This window comes from Marmota monax, unplaced genomic scaffold (assembly GCF_021218885.2).
Source record: "Marmota monax isolate L192 unplaced genomic scaffold, Marmota_monax_Labrador192_F-V1.1 WCK01_AAM20220418_F8-fsc00072, whole genome shotgun sequence".
NCBI lineage: Eukaryota > Metazoa > Chordata > Mammalia > Rodentia > Sciuridae > Marmota > Marmota monax.
The window spans coordinates 2,486,436-2,512,485 of NW_026692356.1; the positions used below are offsets into that span (position 1 = coordinate 2,486,436).

General features: G+C 33.9%; 1 protein-coding gene across 1 annotated transcript in view; it reads right to left on the reverse strand.

The window, feature by feature from the left end:
* The window catches only part of LOC124091366 (protein adenylyltransferase SelO-like), a 48,277-nt gene that overhangs the window by 20,472 nt on the left and 1,755 nt on the right, over positions 1-26,050 (reverse strand). The window contains exons 3-16 of the mRNA XM_046442417.1: positions 22,907-23,025; positions 22,152-22,280; positions 17,624-17,688; positions 17,488-17,544; positions 17,299-17,397; positions 17,063-17,130; positions 13,493-13,580; positions 11,409-11,478; positions 10,630-10,702; positions 9,091-9,174; positions 8,189-8,318; positions 4,165-4,209; positions 3,978-4,059; positions 3,797-3,889 (exon numbers count right to left, since the gene is read on the reverse strand). Coding sequence (XP_046298373.1) covers positions 3,797-3,889; positions 3,978-4,059; positions 4,165-4,209; positions 8,189-8,318; positions 9,091-9,174; positions 10,630-10,702; positions 11,409-11,478; positions 13,493-13,580; positions 17,063-17,130; positions 17,299-17,397; positions 17,488-17,544; positions 17,624-17,688; positions 22,152-22,280; positions 22,907-23,025 — 1,202 coding nt within the window. The remainder of the gene's footprint in view (positions 1-3,796; positions 3,890-3,977; positions 4,060-4,164; positions 4,210-8,188; positions 8,319-9,090; positions 9,175-10,629; positions 10,703-11,408; positions 11,479-13,492; positions 13,581-17,062; positions 17,131-17,298; positions 17,398-17,487; positions 17,545-17,623; positions 17,689-22,151; positions 22,281-22,906; positions 23,026-26,050) is intronic.

Consider the following 26,050-nt stretch of genomic DNA (forward strand, 5'->3'; position numbering starts at 1 on the left):
AATAAACCTTGAAGAAAATCACAATATTTTCTTTTCCAGCATTTATTTTGATCTTTTTCTTTAATAAATTTTTCCCTCTTAAAAATAGAGGCAGTTGGGGCTAGGGTTGTGGCTCAGCAATAGAGTGCTTGCCTAATATGCGAGAGGCACTGGGTTTGATCCTCAGCACCACATTAATAAATTAATAAATAAATGAATTAAATAAAGATATAAAAAAATAAAAGCAGTTGAACTGGGTATGGTGGTGCATGCCTGTAATCCCAGTAGCTCAGGAGGCTGAGGCAGGAGGATCAGAAGTTCAAAGCCAGCCTCAGCAAAACTGAGGACTGAGCAATTCAGTGAGACGCTGTCTCCAAATAAAATACAAAAAAAATAGGGCTGAGGATGTGGCTCAGAGGTTGAGTACCCCTGAATTCAATCCCTAGTACCAAAAAAATAAAAAAGGCAGTTGGCTTGGCCCTCCTTATCTGCAGATTCCATATTCATGGAATCAATCAACTGAATCAAAACATTCAGACAAAAAATAGGTCTGTACTCAACATGTGCCAACTTTCTGTTCTTGTCTTTATTCCCTAAACAACACAGTATCATAACTATTTGCAAGTATTAACATTATATTAGGTACTGAAAGGCAACCTAGAGATGACATAAAATTATGTGTGAGGGGACTAGGGTTGTGACTCAGTGGCAGAACACTTGCTGAGCATGTATGAGGCACTGGATTCGATTCTCAGCACCACATAAAAATAAATAAATAAAATAAAGGTCCATCAACAACTGAAAAAAAAAATTTTTTAATTATGTGTGAGGATGTGCCTAGGTTATATGTAAATGCTGCATCATTTTATATGACAAACTTGAGTATCCACAGATTGTGGTATCCATTGGGGTCCTGAAACTAGTCCCCCACAGTTACAGAGGGATAATGGCATATTTCTGATGAAAATACAAAATATTAAAGCCTATAACAATTTAATAAGATCTAGCAAAATTACAAATGCATATGACCTTATCCTAGAACTTCATTCCTGGAAATTCCCTACATCTGTACCAAATGAAATACCCTATATTCACTGTAATAGCAGAAGTTTGGGACCAACCGAAATCCCACTGTAGGGAACTGGTTAGATAAAATATGGTACACTTCAACAGATTGTTTTTGCACTACAAAAAGAATGAGAATTATTCTATTTATTGATGTAAAAAGGTCTTCAGGATATATTATATTATTAAAACCTATATTATATAAATAGGCTCTTTTTTATATGAAAAATACAATATACTTTCACTTGCATCAAGAAATGCTAGAAGGACATATAAGAAATTAATAAAAATGGTTTCTCCCAGGAGTAGCATGAGGGGAATGTGTGGGTGGAGACAAGGGCTTTTAATTAGGTGACTACACTACCTATTTAAACATGAAGGGGGAGGAGGGGGAGGGTGGGGATTGGGACTGACGGCCTGTGTTACTGATGAGGCACTGGGACCTGGACATGCTCAAGTGTATTCAGCTACTAGGTGAAAACATCTAGACTCAAATTCCACAGGACCCTAATTCTACATCCTATGACTTATGCTGCCTTTCTTTTGGTGACTATGACTGGATATACAGCCCCAAAGAGAAGTTATCTGCCCTTGGCTTCCTCCCTGGACTCCACATCTGCATTTAATTCAAGACACAGTAATGGAAGAAGGAGCTGCTGGTGCAAATGAGCTAGCAGACCCAGTAAGGGCTTACTCGCTGCTCAGATCACACTCCACCATGAAATTCTGCTGCCAGAACGTCACACAAAGTGCTCTTAGCATGAAAATGCCTTCAGATGGGCTTCCTCAGGCATGAGGATCCAATCCTGCTGTTTTTCTATTAACAGAAAATAAGTTAAAGACTAATGAAAATTTTACCATTATTACTATATTGAGCTACTCCCTCAAATGACATAGACTTCAGGACTTTATTTTCACTTCTTATACAAAATTAGTAGTTTCTGGACCCTAGGTTTAATAAACCACAATATCTAGCAACTTCTGAAAGTGTCTTTATGAAAAATCCCTTTAAAACCAGATTTCTTAAATGTACTGTTGCCATATAGACATGTGCCAATAAAGAGGGCAGAAAGGCAAAGTGGTAGGTACCCACAGCCCAAGAGAATCGCAGCTGGAAGAATGATAGGCATATTTACAGTATTCACAAGTTGTTTTCTTTCACCAATCCTTGCCAACAGGCAAAAATCATTTAGTGAGTACATACTATTTGCTAAAGTCTTCCCTACATTTGAAAGACAGAGCTGATTAAATTTTGGTCCCTTCATAACCAAAGAAGTGTCCAGTGGAAATGCATCATTACAAGACCAGTGTGAAAAGTGCCAAGATCAAAATAGGCAGCAAGCTGTTCAGGTAGCTGCGAGGAAGGATAGCTAAGTCAGACTGGGCTGTCACTGAAGGTTTACTAAAAGAAGTGAAGTAACAACTAAAATTTTCTAGATACATGAAAATGTTTGAATTATTCTAAAAGACCGTAAGAGTTAAGAGTTATGTCATGAAGAAAAACTGAAAGCAGGAAAAGTTATGATGGGCTTTACTGACTCCATGCTACCTAGATCAAAAATGACCATGGAAGCCAGTACAAAAGGATGCACGATGCTGCCGCACCCAGGGTTGCTGGCGTTGGAGGGGCAGTGTCTTGTCCCCTTATTGGTAACAATGTATCTCATCTCCCTAATAAGTACTCAGGAAATGATATCTATTATTATTAATAATTTTTCATTATTTTATAAAGTATTTATTGTAATGCCTGACCCTAAAGCTCTCAACAATAGTGGGTACTCAGTATTTGCTGAATAAATGCATGAGTAGGCTGATTTCAACACAAAGTTATAAAAAGATAACATTAACTATACAGAGAATGTCATAAAATGTAATGGAACCAATCTAGGTACCCTTCAACAAATAAATAAGTAAAAAAAAAATTAAATTATAAAAATAAAATTGGGCTTTAATCTCAAAAATAATCTAAAAAATGGTTACAATCTAAAAGACTTGAGACTTATAAATAGATCTATGGTTCTAAAATTCCACAACAAATAGGAATCCTCTGGTAATACCCATACCATTCGATAATTCCATTTCAGTACTAGCACTGAAATGAAAAGGCAACACATTCTTAACATTGAATTACGTGCAGCCACTTTGGAAATAATTTAGCAGTTTTTTTAAAAGTTAAATTTAAATCTACTAAACAATCCAGCAACTCTACTCCTAATTCTGCCCAAGAGAAATGAAAACATATATCTACAAAAACTTGTATATCATTATTTATAGTAGCGTTTATTCATAATGGCCAAAAAATGGAAACAACAAAAATGTCTATCAACTAGTAAATGGATATGAAAAATGTGGTTTACCCACACATGGATAAAGCCATACAGTCAGTAAAGAGAAAAGAACTACTGATGTACATTACGACATGGATGAACCTTGAAACTACACTAAGTGAAGAAGCTGGACACAAAAGATCCCATATTGTGTGGTTCCAGGTGTATGAAATATCTAGAAAGCAGACACCTTTAGAGACAGGGTAAGTAGAAACAGGATTGACTTCAGAGGAACACTAGGGATCTTTCTAGAGTGATAAAACCATTCTAAAACTGGATTGTTACAATTACGCAAATCTGTTAATTATTAAAAAGAACTGAATTATACAGTTTATGAGTGGGACTCTGTGATATATAAATGGTATGTCAATAAACCTGGTAAAGAAAACTGAATGAAGAAAAAAGCCACTGTCACAAGTTAATACCTGAGGAATGTTGAGTTCCTGTAACTGGCTCTCGGTAATCTCACTGAGCTGCAGAAATGTCATCGTAAAGTCAGCTTCTGTCTTTTCCATGAGCTGATGAAAGTTAATACATTTAGCAATCTCAATACTTCAAAAATATTCTGCAGAGTAATGCAAATGTTAACAAAGGTGATAAACTCACATGTAAGAGAAATTCGATTAAATCATCATCACCCTCCTTTTCTCCAAGTAATCCCAGTTTGGCTTTGAACAATTTTCTAAACCTATAAGGAGAAATGTCAATTCAATTTGTTATTAAAATTCTCGATATTTTAACAACTGTCAAACTAACCAAGATGTTTTAATATCTGTATTCAAGACTCACAAACCTTGCATAATAATGAGCAGGGTACTGATGGAGAATCTGAGCAGCACTGGGTGAGGAGTAAAAAGGAAAGAGTTAATCTTGATTTAAAATTAACATTCTCAAATTATATTTTATAAGAATAAAGAGTGCAATGAATCAAAATGCATTCTGCTGTCATATATACCAAGTTAGAATAAATTAATTAATTTTTAAAAATTTTAAAAGAGTAAAGAGAACCTTCACATATATTCAGTAACATGGAGATTACATGCTACTAATTACAGCTTAGCAGTTTAATTACATATCATAGCTCATAGAAAATTATCACTATAAATATATTGTCTCAAAGATTTGTATATAGTACAGGTCAAATCATGTCATAAACAATTTGTTTATAGGATAAATGTGGACATGTATCTATAATACCAACAGAGTAACAGATTTTTTTGGTGAATTTAAAAAATCATCTTAGAACCAAATTAATGCATTACAAATACCTCACCCAATTTGATAACATTTTATTTTTTCTGAAAGTCTGAAATAATAGTACAATGTTTTATGGAAATATAAACTTAAAGGTTCTTCACCTTAACCTCATCTTTAAATAAACTGGCTCTTAACATTCCAAAGTGTATCTTACATTATCCAAAAGCTTAATGCATTCTAAAGTCCCACTCCCTTTACCTTGACCTCATCTCCTGTAACTTCCGCCTGCTTATTTTGTGCAGCCACACTGGCATTCTTGCTGTTCCTTAAACACACACATACACTTCGACCTCAGGACCTTTGCACAGGCTGTCCCCTTTCCCTTAGTGTCCTTCCCCCAGATATTTTCATGGTTTGCTCCTACAACTCCTTCAAGTCTTTGCCCAAGTGCTGACTATTATTCTAAAATTCTAAATGCCTCCTTCTCTGTATTCACCACCTGTCACTTCATTTTCCTCCATAGTGCTCATCTCCTAATATACTTTATAATTAACTTATTTTATTTAATGACTGTCTATCCCTCCAAAAGTAAGCTCTATGGGCTTTTTTCCCCTGCTGTTTTATTCATTTCTATCTGCCTTAGCATTTAGTGTCAGGAACACTTTGAATGCCTAAGACTCAATAAATATTAGTTGAATCAATGAACACTGCAGGGAAAATCAGATATAAAATTGATGAGACACAGGGTGGCAGCAAGAATGCTTAATGACCATCATTTTACACCACTTCGATTTTTAACTATATGACTGTATGACCAATATTTTTATTAAATTAAGGAAACCATAGAAGACCTGTAAAACTTTTATCCTCTTTATAGTAATATTCCTGCTACCTATGGTTAATAAAACCACTATATGCCTTGTCTTCTGTTTGGGATCATGAATTGGAAAAGGTAAATTTTAGATTTTGTAGGGATAAAGGTGGTGGGAAGAAAAACATTTTAGGGCTGGGAATATAGCTCAGTGGTAGAGCACTTTCCTAACCCGGGCAAGGCTCTGGGTTCAATCCCCAGTACTGCACTTAACTTATCTTAACTTCTAGCAAACACATTTGAGACACAGAAATCATTAAAATATTGTCCTTGCTCTTAAGGTGCTCAATGTCCAGTGGATAAATCAATAAATATCTAAACATTCTCCTTTATTAATGTACTCAGATTACCATTCATGCATATTCACATACATACATGATATTTCCATTTGAATAACTGTGAACATTGCAAATCTGTCTAATCATTATTTACTCTTGCTTTAAACAGATAAACATGTTCCCTTTTAGTATAAATTCAGAATGAGAAACCACACAATTGATAGATGGAGATTAAAATTTCAGCTTTATTACCAAAAAAGCTAGTCTGGAGAACATGGCTTAGGTCTGTATGAATGATAAAATACTGCTACATATAACTGAATCCATACTAATTAATATACTGATAGCAATCATTTACCAGAGTAAATTTAAGATACTAAAGGTTATGCAAATTAGAGAATGTATTGCCTATATTTCCTGTATGAGTGAAATACTTGGAAAGTAATTGAGGCAGAGACTTCAAGAAGAAACCATGAAAAAAAAAATGGTAGTAAGTAGTGAAATGGTTCTAAGTGGAGGGATGAGAGGATGAGAGAGTGCTAAAAATAGAGGAGGTACTGCGGGGTACAATGGATTACAGAATCCCAGGCTAAGGCAGGAGGATCATGGGTTCAAAGCTAGCCTCAATAACTTAGCTCAGTAACTTAGTGAGACCCTGTCTCAAAATAAACAATAAAATGGGCTGGGGATGTGGCTAGGTGTTTAAGTACCCTGGCGTTCAGTTCCCAGTACTGGGATGAGGAACACTTTAAAGGAACCTAATAATCTAAAAATCAAAATATTAAACTCTAGAAGTCAGGTAACTGGTGGTAAAACATGAAAACATTCTATAAGTCTCATCCTATTGGGATGGAAAGGAAAGCAATGGGCATATAGAATCTTCGTATTTTAAGACTTTTAGAATCTTAGAAAATATGCTGGAAAATATTTGGAAACTTGTTTTCATATAATAGTAGAGAAAGAGGCAGAAAAAGAAAGGAATTAGCAGTAGAGAAAAAAAATTGTTTTTTTTTTTTTTTCAGTAGAGTTTCCAAACCAACAGGGGAAAAACTGAATATTTCAAATTAAAAAAAAAAAAAGAGGGGTTGGGGGGTTGTGACAGTAAAATAATGATGAAGTACAATGTAAAGTAGAAGATACTTTTTGGAAAAAAAAAAGGTAAGTAAAAACCTGTATGTACCAATAATACAAGAATAAATATGCAAATTTCAAACAATGTTTTAAAACTTGATTAAAAAAAATACAATTAGCCAGGCATGGTAGTGCACGCTTATAATCCCAATGGTTAGGGAGGCTGAGGCAGGAGGATCACAAGTTCAAAGCCAGCCTCAGCAACATAGTAAGGGCCTAAGCAACTTAGCCAGACCCTGTCTCAAAATAAACGATAAAAAAAGGCTAGGGATGTGGCTCACTGATTAAGCGCTCCTGGGTTCAATCCCTGGTACTAAAAAAAGAAAGAAATTGCAATTAAAGTAGTTGTTCTGGATTTTTGTTGTTATTATTGTGTTTTGTATTTTGCTACAGTGCTAGGTACCAAATGCAAAGCCTCACACATGCTAGGCAAACATTCTACCACTGAATCACATTCTCAGCCTAAAGAAGAAGCTCTTAATATGCATCTCTTAAGAATCAAACTTTTCTAATACAAAAAAATAGGGTCATAAAGGACTTGAATAACACAATTAATACCCTCATTTTGATATATTAAAACCTTTGACTATGGAATATATATTTTTATGTGTGTTTGTTAAACATGTCCCAAAATATTTTATGTTGGCCCACAAATAATAGAGATTTTACCAAACACATTCTTTGGTCATAAAAATATGAACAAGGGATGAAGTTGTACCTCAGGGCTTGAGTACTTTCTAATATGCTTAAGGCCCTGGGTTCAATTCCCAGTACTATTTAAAAAAAAAAAAAAGCACAAATAAAAATATTGACAAAATAATTCCCACTAATTAGAAATTAAGAAACATAGTGATAAATCACCCTTTGGATCAAATAGAAAATAAACTAAGGTTTCATAACATCACAAAAGCAATAAACAATAAAAACTTTATCCTAATAACTATGGAAAAAAGTCCAAATTGTCCTAGAGAAAACTATATAGCTTGATCCAGACAACATGGCACACACACAGCTGTAATTCAGATACTCAAGAGGCTAAAGCAGGAGAATCACAATTTTGAGGCCAGCCTGAGCAACTTAGCAAAAGCCTATTTCCAGATAAAAAAAATAAAGAAAGCCATGAATATAGCTCAGTGGTAGAGGCCCTGGGTTCAATCCCCAGTACCACAAAAATAAATACACAAATTTTTATCATAAATATCATATATAGGGTATGTATACACCTTTATTATTAAATAATAAAATTTTATTTAAAATGTTAGTTTCTGGTTTTTCAAAAAGTTATCATTATACAATATATTTTCACATAGATTTAATTAATAGATTTAGGATTTACTCACAGCTGCTTTTGCCCAAGATCCAATAATGGGTTTAGAGCTTGCAACAACTTGTCTAAATTAAACATTCCAATACTGGCTTGATTTCCTATTTTATATCTTCTTTCATCATCTGATACGTTTGGTACAAAATCTGTTTAAAACAAATATCACAGTTTAACAATGGGGATAATAATAAATAAATAACTTCTTTCTGTTTAACGGTTATATTTAAACTTAATAAATTTATATTTATTAGATAAAATTTTTTCTGACATTAGATATTTAACTCAAAATAATTTATTACCCATTTACACTAAAAGTTTTAAAATTATGAATATTTGCCTAATAGAGGAATACATTTCTAACCTATAGGAATGTATAGTTTATCACATATCTATTTCCTTTTTTGATGATAAGAAGAGAGAGTACTGGGGATAGAACCCAGGCCTTGTTCAAGACAGCAAGTGCTCTACCACTGAGCAACGTCCCCAGCCCATGTGTGTATTTCAAACTCCAGCTGGAGTTGTGGAGGTGCACTCCTCCACAAAGCCCTCTCTGAACCCTCCAGTTGTTAGTGGATTACTATTACCTGCATTTTATATATTAGTGAAGTGAGAAGTTTCCAAATGCACAGAGACATTAAAATCCAGACACCAAAGCTCAAGCCCAGGTCTGTCTGACAACATATTCCCGGAAATACTTTATATCATCTCTTCTAATATATAATTCAGAGAAACAGAAACCACCAAAGGATTCATTGTATCATTTATGGTACCCAAAAGATCTAGTAGGCATAAAACTAACCATTTTATGAATGAACCCAATTCTTTCTACTACTGCATCATTGTATTATTTATAACCATTTAAAGTAAACCAATCATTTTTAAAAATGAAATACATACACATGTATAAAACATACATACCTGGATTATAGGCCTCCATAAAACCAAATGGACCATAGTCAATTGTAATGGATAACAAACTGAAGTTATCAGTATTACAAACACCTAAAACAACAACAGAAAATTCTGAAAAAACAATATTAAAATAATAACCTTTTTATTTTAACTCTATCAAATTATCCAGAATATAAAGGGTCACAGGAATGCCATGTTTTCCAGAGATGAAATAAAATTAGATTACAACTGAGTTTAACTGGTAACATTAAATAACTTAATATGTTTAGACCCGCTGGGTATTATACGCTTGTAATCCCAGCTACTCAGGAGGCTGGGGCAGGAGAATCACAAGTTCAAGGTCAGGTCAACAACTTAGTGAGACCCTGTCTTAAAATTTTAAAAAATAATAATAATTTAAAAGGGAGGCTGACAATGTAGGAATATGGTTTGATGGTCAAATGTCCCTGCATTCAATCTCCAGTACCTCAAAACAAACAAACAACAACATGCATACATAAAAAAACCCTATATTTTAAAATTAAATTTAGCCTATTATTTTATAGTCCCCCCAAAAAGCCTTCAAATATTATAGGAATAAAACTCCAGAAATGGAACTTCATCTTTTATTTATCCTCAATATCTAGCATTTATTTAAAAGCACATATTATTTGAAATGAGACTAATAAAGGAATATGATAAATTAGTTTTCAAAGGTTACAAAAAGAAAAAAGAAAACTAAGACCTGTCCCCTGTGATAGTCATGAGCTGCAGAAGATTAGCAGCATGGAGAGCCTTGCCCTTTTTTTGTTGTGCTTATGGGGTTGGTTGGTTTGTTTTTGTTGGAGATATCTATATAGCATAGAAAAAAGGTCTAGAAGAACTGATTTGGAATGTTTAACAGTGATTACCTTGAAGAATAAAACTCACAGTTACTTGTCTGTACTTTATCATAAGTATTTATAATTTAAAATTTTAAAATAGCCTTAAAGACCTTTAAACATAATACATACATATTTGATACACATCACAATTTAAATTTTTAGAAAAGCCTTAAAGAACTCTAGGCATAATCCTTACTGATACACATTACGACCTTGAGGTTGGAAAGCTTTACAAGTAACTTTGTCCTATTTTGTGATTACTGTTCCATTCAAAACTATTTTAAACATGAAAAAAAAATCTTTCTTTGTTCCTTGCTAAAAGCATGTAAACATTAAGCTCATCCACAAGAATTTTTTCTTCTTCTTCTTTATTTTTATTTATTTATTTATTTATTTGTTTGTTTGTTTTTTGTTACCAGGGATTGAACCCAGAGTAGTAGGGAGAAGTGGGTTCTTAGCACTGAGCCACATCCCAGCCTTTTTTAATTTTAATTTTGAGACAGGATCTCAGTAAGTTGCTTAGGGCTTTACTAGGTTGCTAAGGCTGGCCTTGAGCTTGCAGTTATCCTCCCTCAGTCTCCTGAGCTGCTGGAACACAGGAATATTTTTAACTATATAAAAATATAATTTTTACTTTAAGTTAATTCTACTTCCCATCAGAAGAATGCAATAGATAACTTACCATGAGCAAAGCCAACAGACATCCACAAGGCAATAAGTTGTGCTGTCTCAAATACCACAGTGGAAAAAAAATCCTAAAATAAAATTCAGGAGTTTTCCAGGTTTTCTATAGCATATGGCATAATCTTTTATGATACTTAAGACAATGTACATCTTCAAGGAGAACATGGGAAGAATTCAAACATTGAGAACAGAAATACATACATGTATTTAAAACAGAATAAAGTAAAATTATTCATCCAGAAATAATATATTTAAGAGCCTCAGATATTATGGTCAATATTCTCCATGAGCAAGAAGAAAAGTTAAATAGAATTTATAAGAAAGTTCAATTAAAGCATTCCGAGTTACTAAATTTTGCAATGTCACCAAGAAAAATAACAGAATTCCCTATTCTGTAACTGTTGAAAGAATGAAAAGGGATATGAAGATCAAAAACCTTCCAAAAGAATAGGAAATCATGTTTTATTATTATGTATTAGATTTGCTTTTTAACTATTACTATAGAAATATCTATACACCTAAAGTGTGAGGGAAGAAAATATGTGATCAAGTTATAAATGCCACTCAAAAATAACATACATAGTCAGGATGTAGACACACCTGCTCTTTTCTAGGCAGCTTTCAAACAAAACAACTGTCTTGTCTATAATGTGGTTCATCTTCTTTTTCTCTAACAAAATGTTCAAAGTAATCTATACTTCCTTTCCCAACTTTACTTTTGTAAGTTATAATATCTAACATTGGTGGACCAACAAGGGAAAAAGGAGTCAAACTTACCACATATCTATTAGGTTCTTTGACATCTATTGAGGGAAAATGTTCCTGTATAATGAAGTCTAATAGTGTCCTGGGGAGAAAGATATAGTGTCAATCTTCCTTATAATACAGTGCTGCATATCCAAGCACCTAAATCCATTCTCAGCATTTATGAATTCATTAGATCAACTTTAAATTTTAAAAACTTTAAGCTTTTACTCAAAAATGGCAAAAGAAAAATATTTCTTCAAGATTTAGCATTCCTGCACCTCCTCCTTCCACCATGATGTTCTGCCTCACCTTGGGCCCAGAGCAATGCACTTGGTCAACCATGGACTAAACCTTTGAAACCATGAGCCAAAATAAACTTCTCCTCCTCTAAATTGTTCTTGACAGGTATTTTGGTCACAGTGATGAAAAGCTGATAAGCATGGAGAATCCAAGCAGTAGTGACCCCAAAAAGTAAACAGATAGTTAGAAACAATGCCCAGTGAAAATAGACAACTCTATTCAACAGCAGGACGACCATGATCTCAGTAAACATTTGTTAAAAAAGAGAGAGAGAGAGACTCAAAACAATCATAATAAATGCTTATGACTCTTTTCTTTCTTTTTTTTCTGGATTTCCTACACCAATAACTACAATATAGGATCCACATTCCAAATGACACAAAGGGTCTAGCAAAATTTTTCTTCTGTATTTATAATGATTTTTTAAAATGGTATTGCATTAACATGGAAACAGAAGTCCTCTTAAAGAAGGAAATATTTTTGTCTGAAGTAACATCTAGCTAAGTTGGCTTAATAAGATGGAGTTTTACCAACTTGAATCTAATGTATGAAATATGATATGTCAAGAGCTTTATAATGTTTTTAACAACCAATAAAAAAAATTTTAAAAAAAAAATTTAAAAAAAAAAAAAATAAGATGGAGTTTTGTGTACACAGATCACAGTAGGCACCAAGACAAAAGAGAATGGTGGAAGCTGAAACAACTTCTCCTCTGGCTCCCCAACAGAAATCTTCAGAAAGATGCACCCTGTCCTAAAGACTCTGTGTAAATCTGGACTGTTGCTTGTCTGTGCTGTTGGAGGGGCTGAACTTCATTGTGTAAAGGAACAGATGTGAGAGAGGTGCACCCAGGAATCCTAGCATTGGGGGAGAGCTATGGATTTCTGTAGGCTGCAGAATTGGGGAGTTTCAGTTACTTACCCCATGGCTCTAGGTGGCATGAAGACCCTCAGCTATAACCAGGTTGTATGTTACATAATAAATCCCTTGAGAAAAGTGACTACTGGTTGTTGTCCTTCTTCTTTTTTTATATTTTTTAACTTCCTAGAAACCTCACAAGGTATTTGGCACATAGCAAGTGTTAAAAATAGTTATTAACTGAGGGCTGAAAGTGTAGCTCAGTGGTAGTGTTTGCCTACCAGACAAACGAGGCTCTGAGTTTGACATGCAGCAACACACACACACACACACACACACACACACAAACACATTGTTAATTGAAGTTCTTGGCTTTACTTATAAGAAAAGAAAATATTTAATTTCTCAGCACATAAATTAGCATTTCCCCAATATTTTTGTACCATTTTTTAAAATTTAATTTTCTTAGCTTTAGCAACAACATGGATAAACTTGGAAGACATTATGTTAAGGGAAACAAGGCAGGCACAGAAAAACAAATACAGCATCATCACATTTTCATGTGGAATTTAAACAAGTGGACTTAATAGAAGTAGAGAACAGAATGGCAGTTACCAGGGGCAGGGACTGGGGAAAATGGGGAGATGCTAGTCAAAGGGTACAGAGTTTTTGTAATAACATAAATAAGTTCTGTGGACCTCATATACAGACAAAGGTTAATAATAATATAATGTACACCTGAAATTTGGAGTAGATCTTAAGTATTTTCATCACACACATACACACAAAGTAACTGTGAGGAGATGAATATATTAATGAGCTTGGTTGTGGTAATCATTTCACAATGTATACATATGTCAAAACATCACACTGTATACCTTATATATGTACATTTTTATAGTTAATTACCGCTCAATAAAGCAGGAAAAAATAACTTAAAAAAGCAATTTTCTAACCTCAATAAATCCAGTTCACCATAATGAGTCAAAATTTCTAATGATCCAATTCTAAACCATGATTTTGCAGCACGCAGCACTACTGCACCTTAAAAAAAAAACATTTATTTTAGCTGAAAACTACGTTAAGCGCTGGGGTTGTAGCTCAGTGGTAGAGTGATTGTCTAGCATGTGTGAGACCCTAGGTTTAATCCTCAGCACTACATAAAGATAAATAAATAAAATAAAGATAGTGTGTCCATTTACAACTTAAAAATATACATTTAAAAAAACTATGTTAAGCTATGTCAATAATAGCAAAATATTTGCCTGAAAATTAAATGTTAATTTTAAAAAATAAGATAACCACTTAATTTACCAAAAAAAAAAAAAAACTAATGTCTACTGCATGAATGGTCTCCAGTTTTTCTCAGAATGCTTAGATCCACTAAGCTTTTAGAAACAGAATAGCTAAAGGCTAAGAAGTGGTTGTTATCTGCAAACTACAGATTATCCACTGACTCATCAACTGTGGCCCTTTCCCTGTATCTCATCCTGAAGTAAGGAATTAATACATTATTTATTTTGCTTTAGGTCATTATAAGTGCCTTCCAGACCTGTAATTAATTGAGAATTAACTCTAACAAAGATTCTTGCGTATGTTCTGACTTAAAAATATACTGAAGAAATAAAATAAATCTATGCACTTTGTCTTTTTAGCCTTGTATTGCCTTCTTCTGTTTTGATTATGGATGTTAGTAATATAATTAGTAAACAGAATCAATGTTTCTTTCTTATAAGAAATGCTGTAGTTTACATGGTTAGATGTTAAGGGGAAGTCTATGCTAGAGTGAAGCAAGCCCTGCTCTGTTGTGCTGTCCTCCCTTCAGTAGACAACCAGGCTCACTGCTACCTCTTTGCCTGTGCTGGTCTCCCCTCTTCCACATACCCCACCCACTCCTTCTTCTCTCCTTACTGAACTCCTACTTAACCTTATGCTCAGGATCAATTCCCACTTCCTCTATAAAGCTCAACTGATCACCCTTTTATTGACCTCTCTTTTTTTTTATTATTCATTTGTTCCATGAGTTTGAATCTTTTCTCTACAAAGTTTCTTAAGACTATGGCATACTTATTAATTTTGGATCCACTAGAGTTTAGTCCAGTGGTAAACACAGAAAGGGTAGTTTTTTCTGGGTTGAATGCCTTATCCAGGGTCAATACTTATTCACAATACTAATCTGGATATTTATTTTCATGTCTTTTTCAACAAAAACTATGTAAAAACATCTAGGAAAAACTCAAAAAATTACTCTGTCTCCTTAATGAATGAATAGTCACTGAATCACTGAATTTAGCACTAGAAGTATCTTTAAATCTAACCTCTTAATTTTAGGTGAAAAAACTAAGGGGCAAACTGTTTAAGTAACTTGCCTAAGTCACAAAGCTAGTTTCTGTAGAGCCATTCCAGTTTTCATATATCCTTTTTCTTTTCCAGTATACTAATCTTGCTATGTAACAGTGGTTCCTGGGCAAATATTAGGATAAAAGTACTATCAAAGTGTCTGTATTTGGTGGGGGTGTGGGTACTGGGGATTGAACTCAAGGACACTCAACCACTGAGACACATCCCCAGCTCTATTTTGTATTTTATTTAGAGAAAGGGTCTCACTGAGTTGCTCAGCACCTCTCTACTACTGAGGCTGGCTTTGAACTCACAATCCTCCTGCCTCAGCCTCCTGAGCAGCTGGGATCACAGGCCTGCACCACCTCGCCCAGCAAAGAATCTGTATTTATGTAAAGACTTAAATATGGAAATTATCTTAATGGACTAATAGAAGAAATTCTTGGGATCATTTGAAACCATTAAGATTGTGGCTCAAAATTCAAATAAACAATGTATATAAGTCACAGCCACAAAAGTAAATAGCACTGTACTAATCATTCTAAAAGTCTGTGGTTCGAATTTCATATCCAATCCTCATGAACAAGAATAACAGGGGGCTGGAGTTGTGGCTCAGTGGTAGAGCACTTGCCTAGTATATGTGAGGCACTGGGTTCAATTCTCAGCACTTTATATAAATAAATGAATAAAATAAAGGTCTGTCAACATCTAAAAATATATTTTAAAAAAGACAAGAATACTTGCTAGCAGCCTATGTGCAATAGTATCATTTTGTTCCAGTGACATTAAAAGAGAGAGAAAGATGCTGCAAGATAAATAATCCTTAATTCCTTTATGCATGAATACTTTTATGGGACTATTTTTTTTAGGAAGATCTTATAAAAATGTATTGCAGGGGCTGGGGTTGTAGCTCAGTGGTAGGACACTTGCCTAACATATATGAGGCACTGGGTTCAGCACCATATAAAAATAAAATAAAGATACTCAGAAAAATTAGAAATTATACCCCATTTGATTCAAATGTATGATATGTCAAGATCATTGTATTGTCATGTGCAACTAATAAAAAAATAAAAATAAAAAAGATATTATGTCTACCAATAACTAAAAAGTAAATTTAAAAAAAATAAAAATATCGTGTCCATCCACAACTAAAAAATAATTTAAAAATGTATTGCAATAGTTTGAAAGTTTGTATCCTACTAAAATTCAGATGTGAAATCTAATCACAAAGGAGGTGGGGTTTTGGAAGGCTATTAAGTCATGGGGGCTCAGTCCTCATGAATGGGATTAATGCCTCTATAAAAGAGGCTCCAGAGGTCTGCCTTCCCCTTCTATCATCTGAAGACACAGTAAGAAAATGCCATGAAGCAGAGAACCCTCATCAGTCATGGAGTCTGCCAGCAAATTGATCTTGAACTTCCCAGCCTCCAGAACTGTATGTAATAAAATTTCTATTGTTTTTTAATTACCCAGTCTAAAATGTTTTGTTATAGCAGCACAGACCAAAATATGCATCATGTACTAAGTACAAAGTACATAAAATGTACTCCTAGTGAATCACTATGAACATCAGAAAGAATGCAGTCCATGACAGACACAGTGATATCCATAAGACCCATAAAAGCACACGGACTGTAAGTAGTTCTTGACAGCTTCACTTTTAAGCTCTTAAATGTTAATTGTTGATTTTCAGGTCTCCTCTCTTCCCCAAAGATTCAGTCAAATCTCTTTCAGTCTCTTTGGCCTCTCTAAATATGCAGTATACCTCTACAGCATACTTTCTCACCCACTCTCTAGTTTTTATTTCTAAACTACTAAATGCAAAACAAAAAGAAAATTCAGCTTATTGGTAGAGAACATAAAATCAGAGAAATCAGGCTCCATGGAAAGATCTGTGGGGCTCTCCTGGGAGTGAAATGTAAGAACCTTCCTGTATTGGCTTTGCGACATTTTTCCCAGCTATTCCTAAACATTTTTTGTTCACTTCCAAGATGTTTGCCTCAGAAATGGATGGGTTAGTGATATAAGGATACAGGAAAGGCTACTCTATTCTGATACTGCAATGCTAAAATTATATCTTGAAGAACTATGGGTTGTTTTTAAGGTGACCACAAAGATGTCCAGTAACTGTTGATCTTAAAGAACTTAGTTCAGTTTTCTGTAAGTATTCTAAAAACAGTTACCTCGTTCTTTCATAATATTTCCATTGTAGAACTGATCTCGCCATACTTCATCATCACTTACAACCAGGCTGAAACAAACAGAATCCAACAATTCATCTGCAATCAAGAAATACCTTAAATGACAAAAAACTATAAGAGATCATATTCTCAGAGATTTATCTGCTCTATTTTCCTAATACATTTCTGGAGATAATATGATGCAGTCCTGAAAGTTATTTGAAGGAAAAAGGAATTACCTTACAGCCCTACTAGTTGGAATTCCAAGGTAGTGCATAGCCTCACTACACAGAAATTCTCTCACCGAGGAACGAAGTACTGCTCTACCATCACCATTTCTATAGGAAATACAATTTAAATGAGTTTCATTTGTAATTAAGACAACATTAATTCTTACTTAAATTTCTAAACATATTACCAAACTATACCGGGAATATGGGGTCTTTCCTGAGCCTTTTAACTGGAGCTCCCATTTTTCACCCTGTCTTCAAAAAAAAATTACATATTAGAAGATTTAGGTTAATATGTAATAAATAAGCTATTATATAAGAAAATATGTGGTACCTGTTCATGTAAGTTCCAATAAGGTGAGCTCTTCCATCTCCAAGCTGATCTGCCCACATCCCAAACTAAGAGGGGAAAGGAAAATTATTCATGCATATTATCTTTAAAGCTTTGATAGTAATTTTTATAGTCAAGGTCATTTTGTCAAAATTGAGAATAAGTCATTCTATTTCTAGAAATATAACACTTTAAAGTAACAAATTCAATCAATAAAATAAGGGAAATTCACTTAATAAAATACAAATTTAAAGCAATTCATTTTTATGTATGTGTATAAAGCACCAATTTAAAAAACAATAAATTAATAGAAGGAAGACCAATAAAGTAGAGGAAGGGGATCAAGGGAAGGGAAGGGGAAAGGGAAAATATTATATGCAAGTATGAATATGTCAAAATGAACTCCACTATTATATGAAACTATAACACATTAATAAAAACATTTAAAAATTGATTATTTTACTATTATCTAGAACTCAGATCAAATTTGTTAGGTGTAGAACACTTAGAACTGATTTATTTAGTTAGAGAATATAAACTAGGGTTGCACATGTAGCTCAGTGGTAGAGCCCTTACCTAGCATGTACAAGGCCCTGGGTTCAATCCCCAGGACCAAAAATATATATACCTGAGCGTGTGTGTGTGTGTGTGTGTGTGTGTGTGTGTGACAAAGAGAGAGAGAGAGAGAGAGAGAACTAGGAGCAATTTATTAACAGACTATGCCTATATTATATGTCTACAATACAAAATCATAATTATACTTGTACCTAAAAAAATTGTTCTGAACTTGGATTCTTAAATTTTTTTGTTAAAATTTATTTATGGTTGTTCAACCCAAGACTGACCTTACATTTCTATAAAATGGGTTAACCTTTGTCATATCGCTGCTAGAATGAACACTAATATATGAGAAGTAACTTGTACAATGTCTGACATTTGCCAGTGTCCATAAGACAGTAATAATTATTATGGCCAACAATCATTTGCTAATGTAGACAACATTCCATTTTCAACATATACGTTACTCCACCAGAGTCATCTCTGACTTTGCAGGACTAAGAGAGTGGTCCTATAAGCTCCCGTATCTCCTATACTTGCCTGAATCACTACCTTGATGTTCCTGAAGTGTGTTATTTATCTATCATCTTCCCTAAACTACTAGCCATTTGAGGGAAAGAGACAGATTTCATTCACTATTACAGTTCCCAGAACACACAGGGAGTTCTAAAAACAGCTATGGAATATTTAAATGATACTTAAAGTTCCAGAATTGAGAAAAATCCATCTAGTATTTTGTCATCCTCACCAGGAAGAGACCACCACAAAATTTGAGTATCCATTAAGACTATAAGTGTGAGAGGCTCTCACCATTATCTGGAAAGGTTCCAAAGTGAACGATACTTAAGTATATTCCACTCCATGAGTGGAAAGGACAAAAAATTATTAATTCAGTGCTAGGAAGGAAATCAGGATACCAGGAAGTTAGTTTTCCATCAATAAAAGAGAAATAAATTTGAACTAAGTTCAGAGTGGCAAAGACATAAACAAATATCTATAACATTAACATGAAATTGATAAAAGTTTAATTTACTAGTCCACCTATTATACTACAAAAAAGAAAAACCCACAAAAAGAATGCTTTAATGAAACTCCACAGAACTTGAGTTTTGTTTTTGTACTTTGGCAATATATGTGAGCAATGGTATAAGACAATTTCAAATAAATTTCATCTGTACAAGATTACTTTTTGAACCTTGACATTTCTGCATTGAGTGCTAGAAAAGACCAAAGGATCATTTAGTGCAGAAGTTTCTCAACTGAGAAACACAGTTTAGTAAAACACTGTTATTCCTTGAAAACAAAATAACAAACCCTGTAGTATGTCTGCAAAATGGTAGACATACTAAATTTGGCAGATTTCTTTGCTGGCCCACTTCTCCCAGCTTCTGGAATGATCTTTCAAGATCAAAAAACTGAGGTGCAAGTCTATCACAGATGACTCTCAAAATCCTCTCCAATTCTGGGCTGGGGTTGTGGCTCAGCAGTAGAGTGCTTTCTTAGTACCTGTGAGTCCTGGGTTCGATCCTCAGCACTGCATAAAAATAAATTTAAAAAATAAAGGTATTGTGTCAAACTATAACTAAAATATAAATTTTTAAAAAAATCCTTTCCAATCCTAATGGTTTCAGTTACCTTGCTTCTTAGTTTCTGAGCCTTTGAAGAAGAAAGGAATTCACTAACCCAATATACCAGAGCTTGATCTCATAACTACTGTACCAAAAGTTCATATGTAAGCACTTTTCATAATTTCCTAATTTAATCCTTACACTATTACTGTTATACGTTACTGCTGATTCTAAAAATTATTCCCTAATTAAAATCATCATTACAAAAATAGCCCCTAAATAAACAGGCAGCGTTTCATTCTGTTTAGCCTGCAGAAAATGACAGAAATTTCAACAACTGGTCCTGCATTTTTTTATCTGTTCTTATTTAGACACCATGCCCTGAACTTGTCTCAACATCTTGCTTCATTATTACAGTGTGCCTTAATTATCTCCTTATTGCTACAGCATCTATTACACCCTCCAATGAATCTTTATTTCCTTATTTATTGTCTTTCTAGCAGTTCTACAACTTTGATTTACAGCTACTCTGGCAAAATCATAATGTTTGTCCTCCTGAGACTTTTATACTGACACATTGTGCTACTTGGCTTTGCTTAAATCCCTTGCCAATATTGCACCAAGTTCTCTAGCAAAAATTCATGTGAATTTTATATTTGTGTTGCCCCAGTTTTCTCAATTCCATTTTTTAAAGCTTCGTTTTTTAAGTTTTTCTGTTTGTTTGTTTTTGTGATACTAGGAATCAGACCCAGGTCCTGGCAAATGCTAGGCAACCTACCACTGAACTATCCTCCACCCCCTATTTAAAAAGGTCAGGCTCTAGCTTCTCTCCCATAATCCCCCTTTTAAAATACTTTATTTTTCAGAGAAATTTTAGTCTGACAGCAAAATTAGGAAAGTACAGGGCTTTTCCATACACACTCCATGTGTATCCTCTCTATTACCAACATCCTCCACCACAATGATACACATTGGCATCTCACTATTGTCCAAAGTCCATAGTTTAGAATTCATTCTTGGTGCCATATTTTCCATGGGTTTGGACAAATCTGTAATGATGTGTAGCCACCATTTATAATATCACAAATAATAATTCAATTGATTTAATAGTCCTTCATGCTCTGCTTATTCATCCCTTCCTCCTCCTAACCCGTCAACCACTAATCTTTTTACTATCTCCATAATTTTGCCTTTTCCAGAGTGTCATAAAGTTGGAATCATAGAGAGCATAACTTTTTCAGATAGGCTTTGCTCACTTAGTAATATGCATTTAAGTTTCCCCATGCCTTATTTTTTTTAAAGAGAGAGAGAGAGAGAGATAAGAGAGAGAGAGAGAATTTTTTAATATTTATTTTTCAGTTTTCGGTGGACACAACATCTTTATTTTATGTGGTGCTGAGGATCGAACCCAGTGCCCCGCGCATGCCAGGCAAGCACATTACCACTTGAGCCACATCCCCATCCCCATCCCCATGCCTTTTAATGCAGAATACTATTTCATTGTGAGGACGCAATATAGATTATTTATCCATTCATCTATTAAAGGAAAACTGGGTTGCTTCCAAGTTTAAGCAATTATGAATAGAGCTACTATGCAATCTATGTGCATGTTTTTGTGTGGACCTAAAGTTAAACACATTTCAACTCAAATGCCAAGGAGTACAACTGCTGTATCGTATGGTAGAAGTAAATTTAGCTTTTTAAAGAAACTACTAAGCTATCTTCTAAAGTCACTGTACTATTTTGCATTCCCACAGCAATGAATGAGAGTCTTTATTGTTTCACATCCTCACTAGCATTTTTTTTTTTTTGCCATTCTAATAAGTGTGGAGTGGTATCTCGTTCCAATTTGCAAGTCCCTAATGATATGACATTGAATATCTTTTCGTATACTTGTTTGCTTTCTCTTTATATTCTTTGGTTATGTATTCAGGTTTTTCGCTTATGACGTATGCATCTTTTTTAATTTTTAAATTTTTCTTTATTTTTTTTAGTTGTAGTTGGACACAACAGCTTTATTTCATTTGTTTATTTATTTATTCATTTTTATGTGGTGCTGAGGATCGAACCCAGGATCTCGCACGTGCAAGGTAAGCGCTCTACCACTGAGCCACAACCCCAGCCCTAATTTTTTAATTTTTAATTGTGGACACAACACCTTTATTTTATTTATTTATTTTTATGTGGTGCTGAAGATCAAACCCAGTGCCTCCTATGTTCTAGGAAAGGGATCTACCACTGAGCCCAACCCCAGCCCCAACATATACATCTTATGATGACATTCTTCTACAAACATCTTGTTGAACCCTCAATATCATAATATTAGAGAAAATAATTTAAAATAACTTATAGCATTTCAACCAAATGTTTCTATTTACATACAGGAAATGATGTTGTATTCTTACCTGGTGGCCACCGTATCGGTGAGCCAATGGAACAGATCCAGATACTATCTTTCCACCACTTACAAGCTGGATAAAATCATCCGTTTCTGATACAGATAAATCAAGATCCAAAATATCTTCTAGAACTTCCTGAGGCAGAGAAAAAAAGTCTTCTTACAAACCTAAGTAATCTTTGAATAATTTTTAAGAAAAGAGACCTAATAGAAGAAAATTACAAGAATAGACTTCTTCTAAAAATACATTACATTTTATAAGAGATATACCAGACTTTCTATGATTATTTATGCTATTTGCAGAAAATTAGTTCTATGAGACAGTTCTAAAATTTTCATGGATTTCCTGTGATGCATCAAAAAAATAATATTTTTCCTAGCACGTATTCTTTCAAAGAACTAGAAAAAAGTAAATGCCCTATTTTGATATCAAATACATTTGTATCATGAGAGAACAATTTAGAATTTGTTATTAGAGATAATTTCTAAAAGTTATGTAGAATAAAAATTTAACTCATTTTCCTCTTTTCCACAAACGCATATCTTTCTTGTAAGATAACTTCAGGATGAAGCTGAATACTATGCTCCAGGAACAAGTATTGAAAAGTGAGCTCTAAGAATGATGTTTTCCAGGTTTCTGAGCTTTAAATATAAAAAGTTATCAATAGATTAACAATAAAAACTCGGAACAATTTTTAGACTTTCTTAGACAAATGTTTTAGTGAGCTAAGTATTTGTGGTAAGACAAAAATAAAGCCTAACCTTTGAGACTGCTGCAAGAAGTACTCTTGATTTGAAAGGAGTAGGGAAGGCAATTGAAAAAATACAGTTTTTCACTTTACGAACATAATTTTCCTGAACAGGATCAACTGGCAACACAGCTATCAAAACAAAACAAAACAAAACCCTTCTTATTGTTCTCATTTGTTGCATATACAGCATTAATATTCTTTTGAAAAACTATGGTTCTTCAAAATGCCTACTTAAACCACTATTTTCTTCATATTTTTATTCAGAAGACTATTTTATCATTTTCAACATTATCCAATATTCTCGTTATGTACAGGGTAAGCATCCCTAATCTGAAGATCCAAAATCCTAAACTTTCTGAGCACCTACATGATGCTACAAGATGATTCCAGATCTGATCTCATGTGACAGTCACAATTAAAATGCAGGCACACTAAAAATATTTATAGAATTGTCTCAGACAACACGTATGAGGGCATATGAAACATAAATGAATTTTGCATTTAGATTTGGGTCCCATCCCAAAGGTATTTCATCATGAACATGCAAACATTCTAAGAGCTGAAAAAAATTATAAAATCTGAACTACTCCTAGTCCCAAACATTTCAGATAAGGGATGCTCAACCTATATATGGATCTGTCCAAGAAGATGGGAAGTGGAAAATGTTTAAAACAAGACACATATTCTAGACAGTCTATAAAGATTTTCATTTTGGGAGACAAGAAGGATGTACAACATGTTTATAAGTAATAAAAATAAATAAAATGAAGGTGAGTGGCATTACTACATTAGTCAACTCAAAATAACCAAAATATATTATACACTTAATCATATGAATTCTGTCCTTAGGAAACTCACAATAATCAAAAGAAACACACACACACACACACACACACACACACACACACACATATATATATATCAGGCAACACATGGTTTACTAAATGTACAAACTTGCTCTGGATCCCACTATAAACCCTGAAACATTTGATTCATGCCTGCTCAGAAGGATAAAAGTTTAAAATTGCTCCTAAAAGCAACTGACAAACTGTTTCATAAAGTTCATGCAGTAAAGCACATGTACTACACTTAAGAAGCTGTGAAGGAAGAGAGCTTTGAACTTGCTTTGGATACTCAAGAATGTATTTATTCTTGTTTTAGAAAAATTCTTAAATTCTTCATCTGTTTTCCTAATCCAAAGCAATTAAAACAAAAAATAGAAGAAGAGAGTTAGCATGTTAATAAAGTCATAAGAAAAGGGGGTATAGCTCAGCAGTACATTACTTGTCTAGCATGTACCAGGCCCTGGATTCAATCTCCAGTACCACAATGAAATAAATCAATCAATCAATTAATCAATCAGACTAAGGGGCACAAAAATCAATGTTTCCAGATAGAGCTTATAGTCAAAATGTGTCACCAAATTATTTAATAAACAAATAGGAATCTAATAAAAATTATAGTAGGAGTTTTTTTTTGAAGAATAAGAAGAAGAAGCAGATAAATTGCAAACCTGGAAAAAGAAACAGGAGAGATGTTTTTAAGTAAGAGAAATTAGTTTGCTTATCATATTAAATATTCTAGGGCTGGGGCCATAGCTCAGTGGTAGAGCGCTTGCCTTGCATGTGAGTTCAATCCTCAGCACCATATAGAAATAAATACATAAAGGTATTTTGTCCATCTACAACTAAAAAAAAAATTTTTTTTAATTCTAAAAGTATTTTTGTCCAAAAAATAAAAACAAAGATCAATGGAACTCAAATAAAAAGCACAAAAACAACCCAAAGTTATAACAGAATTTCCTATATAGAGAAAATGTTATAATAGAATTTCCTATTTACAAATTTTAAAAAAGTGAACAGAATAAAAAGGATTTCTTATATAGAGAAAAGGATACTTCAAATCAGTAGAGAAGAGTGGTGTAAGAACAATTTGCTCAACTGTTTGGAATAACTCCAATTTATTCCATCCAAGCCTAGCTGAAGTACATGCTTCTTGTAACAACAATAAGAGTAATAATGTTTCTGTCTTCCTCACATGAGCAATAAAGTCAGGAAAATAGGGCCCAGAGTTAGTTCTTTATATTTTTTCTTTAAGTACATGTTGACTTATGGGGGAGCAAGTGGCAGTTAACCAAAAAATAGTTGATTTGGAGCTGAGATGTAGCTCAATCCCCAACACGCACAAAAAAAACAGATAATCTCAGAAAACCTGACAATCAAGAGTAGAAAATTCAACAGTCTATTTTCTTCCTTCAGAAGAACCTGAGTGTGAATTGACTAAATCATATAATTAATGCACTCTCCTTTATGATGCATTAACATATTAATAAAGCATGAGCAACATATAATGATCTATTAGCAGTTATGATATGTACCAAATAGAGCACATTTTGACAAGGTGACCACTGGCCATAGAACAGTGAAGTCTGATCTCTCACTCTGTGACACTTAAATAGAATAATCTGTCATACTGAAAATCTCAGAGAAGGGCTGGGGATGGTACAGCACTTGCCTAGCATGCAGAGGCTCTGGGTTTGGACCTGGCACAGAGGAAAACAATCTGCTAATCTTTCAGTGAAACTGTTTGAACTTTTTCTCTCAATAAATACTCTTGCCAGAATCATGTTGATAGTCCATTGATCTTTTATCTAATAACATCTGGAAGAGATGTTTTATGCAGTACTATATATCAAAACATGGTAACAGCTGGGCAACATGGTACCCGCCTATAATCCCAGCAGCTTGGGACGCTACGGCAGGAGGATCTCAAAGTCAGCCTCAGCAATTTAGTGAGGCATGAAGCAACTCAGGGAGACCCTGTCTCTAAACAAAATACAAGAAAGGGCTGGAAATGTGGCTCAGTGGTTAAGTCCCCCTGAGTTCAATCCCTGGTACCAAACCAAACCAAACAAAACAAAACAAAAAAAATGGTAACACACAGTATTATGTTTATAATCCCTCCTTGTCATAAAACCTGCCTTAGGTAATGTTTTGAACAGTGCCATTAATATGGCAAGAAAATGACTTGAAGTGTAGCCAATGTTCCAACATTGAAATGACAACTTTGAAAATACTTTCAACGAAACACTTCATCCATTTTTATCCATAAGTACTGGTAGTTTCATTTGCCTCAGTTAAAAAAACAAAACAAA